Below are 4,129 nucleotides of genomic sequence, written 5' to 3'. Positions count from 1 at the left end.
TGTCACACGGCTCCCCAAGTCTATATCGCGAGCCATACAATGCCACCAGGCTCCCCTAGCCTACATCGCAAGCCAAACAATGTCACACGGCTCCCCCAGCCTATATCGCAAGCCAAAAAATGTCCCACGTGTCCCCCAGCCTACATCGCAAGTCAAACAATGTCACACGGCTCCCCCAGCCAACATCGCAAGCCAAAAAATGTACTACGTGTCCCCCAGCCTACATCGCAAGTCAAACAATGTCCCACGGGTCCCGAGCCTACATCGTAAGCCAAACAATGTCCCACGTGTCCCGCAGCCTACATCGCAAGCCAAACAATGTCCCACGTGTCCCCCAGCCTACATCGCAAGTCAAACAATGTCCCACGTGTCCCGCAGCCTACATCGCAAGTCAAACAATGTCCCACGTGTCCCCCAGCCTACATCACAAGCCATACAATGTCCCACGTGTCCCCCAGCCTACATCGCAAGCCAAACAATGTCACACGGCTCCCCCAGCCTACATCGCTAGCCATACAATGTCACACGGGACCCCCAGCCTATATTGCAAGCCAAACAATGTCACACGGCTCCCCCAGCCTACATCGCAAGCCAAACAATGTCACACGGCTCCCCCAGCCTACATCGCAAGCCAAACAATGTCACACGGCTCCCCCAGCCTATATTGCAAGCCAAACAATGTCACACGGCTCCCCCAGCCTACATCGCAAGCCAATCAATGTCACACGGCTCCCCCAGCCTATATTGCAAGCCAAACAATGTCACACGGCTCCCCCAGCCTACATCGCAAGCCAAACAATGTCACACGGCTCCCCCAGCCTATATTGCAAGCCAAACAATGTCACACGGCTCCCCCAGCCTACATCGCAAGCCAAACAATGTCACACGGCTCCCCCAGCCTACATCGCTAGCCATACAATGTCACACGGGACCCCCAGCCTACATCGCAAGCAAAACAATGTCACACGGCTCCCCCAGCCTATATTGCAAGCCAAACAATGTCACACGGCTCCCCCAGCCAACATAGCAAGCCAAACAATGTCACACGGCTCCCCCAGCCAACATCGCAAGGCAAACAATGTCCCACGTGTCCCCCAGCCTACATTGCAAGTCAAACAATGTCACACGGCTCCCCCAGCCTACATCGCTAGCCATACAATGCCACCAGGCTCCCCTAGCCAACATCGCAAGCCAAACAATGTCACACGGCTCCCCCAGCCTACATTGCAAGTCAAACAATGTCACACGTCTCCCCCAGCCTACATCGCATGCCATACAATGTCACACGGGACCCCCAGCCTACATCGCAAGCCAAACAATGTCACACGGCTCCCCCAGCCTACATCGCAAGACAAAAAATGTCCCACGTGTCCCCCAGCCTACATCGCAAGTCAAACAATGTCCCACATGTCCCCCAGCCTACATCGCAAGCCAAACAATGTCACACGGGTCCCACATCCTATATCGCAAGCCGTACAGTGTCCCACGTGTCCCCAAGCCTACATCGCTAGCCAAACAATGCCACCAGGCTCCCCCAGCCAACATCGCAAGCCATACAATGTCAGACGGCTCCCCCAGCCTACATCGCTAGCCATACAATGTCACACGGCTCCCCCAGCCTACATCACAAGCCATACAATGTCCCACGTGTCCCCCAGCCTACATCGCAAGCCAAACAATGTCACACGGCTCCCCCAACCAACATCGCTAGCCATACAATGTCACCAGGCTCCCCCAGCCAACATCGCAAGCCAAATAATGTCACACGGCTCCCCCAGCCTACATCGCAAGCCAAACAATGTCACACGGCTACCCCAGCCTATATCGCAAGCAATACAATGTTACACGGCAAGCAACATCGCATGTCACACGGCTCCCCCAGCCTACATCGCAAGCCAAACAATGCCACCAGCTCCCCCAGCCAACATCGCAAGCCATACAATGTCACACGGCTCCCCCAGCCTACATCGCAAGCCGAACAATGTCCTACGTGTCCCCCAGCCTACATCGCAAGCCAAACAATGTCCCACGTGTCCCCAGCCTACATCGCAAGCCATACAATGTGACACGGCTCCCAGAGCATACATCGCAAGCCATACAATGTCCCACGTGTCCCCCAGCCTACATAGCAAGCCAAACAATGTCACACGTGTCCCCCAGCCTACATCGCAAGCCATACAATGTCCCACGTGTCCCCCAGCCTACATCGCAAGCCAAACAATGTCACACGGTTTCCTCAGCCTACATCGCAAGCCATACAATGTCCCACGTTTCCCACAGCCTACATCGCAAGCCACACAATGTCCCACGCCTCCCCCAGCCAACATCGCATGCCATACAATGCCACCAGGCTCCCACAGCCAAAATCGCAAGCCATACAATGTCACACGGCTCCCCCAGCCTACATCCAAGCCAAACAATGTCACACGGCTCCCCCAGCCTACATCGCAAGCAAAACAATGTCACACGGCTCCCCCAGCCTACATCAAAAGCCAAACAATGTCACACGGCTCCCCCAGCCTACATCAAAAGCAAAACAATGTCACACGGCTCCCCCAGCCTACATCGCAAGCCATACAATGTCCCACGTGTCCCCCAGCCTACATCAAAAGCCAAACAATGTCACACGGCTCCCCCAGCCTACATCAAAAGCCAAACAATGTCACACGGCTCCCCCAGCCTACATCAAAAGCCAAACAATGTCACACGGCTCCCCCAGCCTACATCAAAAGCCAAACAATGTCACACGGCTCCCCCAGCCAACATCGCAAGCCATACAATGTCCCACGTGTCCCCCAGCCTACATCAAAAGCCAAACAATGTCACACGGCTCCCCCAGCCTACATCGCAAGCCATACAATGTCCCACGTGTCCCCCAGCCTACATCAAAAGCCAAACAATGTCAAACGGCTCCCCCAGCCTACATCAAAAGCCAAACAATGTCACACGGCTCCCCCAGCCTACATCGCAAGCAAAACAATGTCACACGGCTCCCCCAGCCTACATCGCAAGCCATACAATGTCCCACGGCTCCCCCAGCGAACATCGCATGCCATACAATGCCACCAGGCTCCCACAGCCAAAATCGCAAGCCATACAATGTCAAACGGCTCCCCCAGCCTACATCCAAGCCAAACAATGTCACACGGCTCCCCCAGCCTACATCGCAAGCAAAACAATGTCACACGGCTCCCCCAGCCTACATCGCAAGCCATACAATGTCCCATGTGTCCCCCAGCCTACATCGCAAGCAAAACAATGTCACACGGCTCCCCCAGCCTACATCGCAAGTCAAACAATGTCACACGGCTCCCCCAGCCTACATCGCAAGCCAAACAATGTCACACGGCTCCCCCAGCCTACATCGCAAGCCATACAATGTCCCACGGCTCCCCCAGCGAACATCGCATTCCATACAATGCCACCAGGCTCCCACAGCCAAAATCGCAAGCCATACAATGTCACACGTCTCCCCCAGCCTACATCCAAGCCAAACAATGTCACACGGCTCCCCCAGTCAACATCGCAAGCCAAACAATGTCACACGGCTCCCCCAGCCTACATCGCAAGCCATACAATGTCCCACGTGTCCCCTAGCCTACATCGCAATTGAAACAATGTCCCAGGTGTCCCCTAGCCTACATCGCAAGCCATACAATGTCACACGGCTCCCCCAGCCTAAATCGCAAGCCAAACAATGTCCCATGTGTCCCCTATTCTACATCGCAAGCCAAACAATGTCCCAAGGCTACCCCAGCCTACATCGCAAGCCAAACAATGTCCCAGGTGTCCCCTAGCCTACATCACAAGACATACAATGTCCCACGTGTGCCCCAGCCTACATCACAAGCCAAACAATGTCCCACGGCTCCCCCAGCCTACACCGCAAGCCATACAATGTCAAACGTGTCCCCCAGACTACATCGCAAGCCAAACAATGTTACACTTGTCCCCCAGCCTACATTAAAAGCCATTCAATGTCACACTGCTCCCCCAGCCTACATCCAAGCCAAACAATGTCACACGTGTCCCCCAGCCTACATCCAAGCCAAACAATGTCACACGTGTCCCCCAGCCTATATCGCAAGCCAAACAATGTCCCAGGTGTCCCCTAGCATACATCACAAGA

At 54.9% G+C, this 4,129-nt stretch overlaps 1 protein-coding gene across 1 annotated transcript; it reads left to right on the top strand.

Moving 5' to 3' along the window:
- The first annotated feature begins 1,902 nt into the window (after window positions 1-1,902).
- LOC128221555 (uncharacterized) lies at window positions 1,903-3,797 on the top strand. Its single transcript, XM_052930161.1, has 2 exons — window positions 1,903-2,382; window positions 3,399-3,797. The coding sequence occupies exons 1-2, from the start codon at window positions 1,903-1,905 to the stop codon at window positions 3,795-3,797; spliced, it is 879 nt and encodes a 292-aa protein (XP_052786121.1).
- The last annotated feature ends 332 nt before the right edge of the window (window positions 3,798-4,129 follow it).

Source organism: Mya arenaria, chromosome 16, assembly GCF_026914265.1.
Source record: "Mya arenaria isolate MELC-2E11 chromosome 16, ASM2691426v1".
In the NCBI taxonomy this organism is placed as follows: Eukaryota; Metazoa; Mollusca; class Bivalvia; order Myida; family Myidae; genus Mya; species Mya arenaria.
Note: the sequence above shows the minus strand (reverse complement) of the source record. Positions and strands in the feature narration are given on the sequence as shown.

Coding starts and splice junctions, on each gene's coding strand:
- LOC128221555 (XM_052930161.1), top strand. CDS start 1,903: ATGCCACCAGCTCCCCCAGCCAACATCGCAAGCCATACAATGTCACAC. Junction 2,383..3,398: donor AAAATCGCAAGCCATACAAT/GTCACACGGCTC, acceptor CGGCTCCCCCAG/CGAACATCGCATTCCATACA.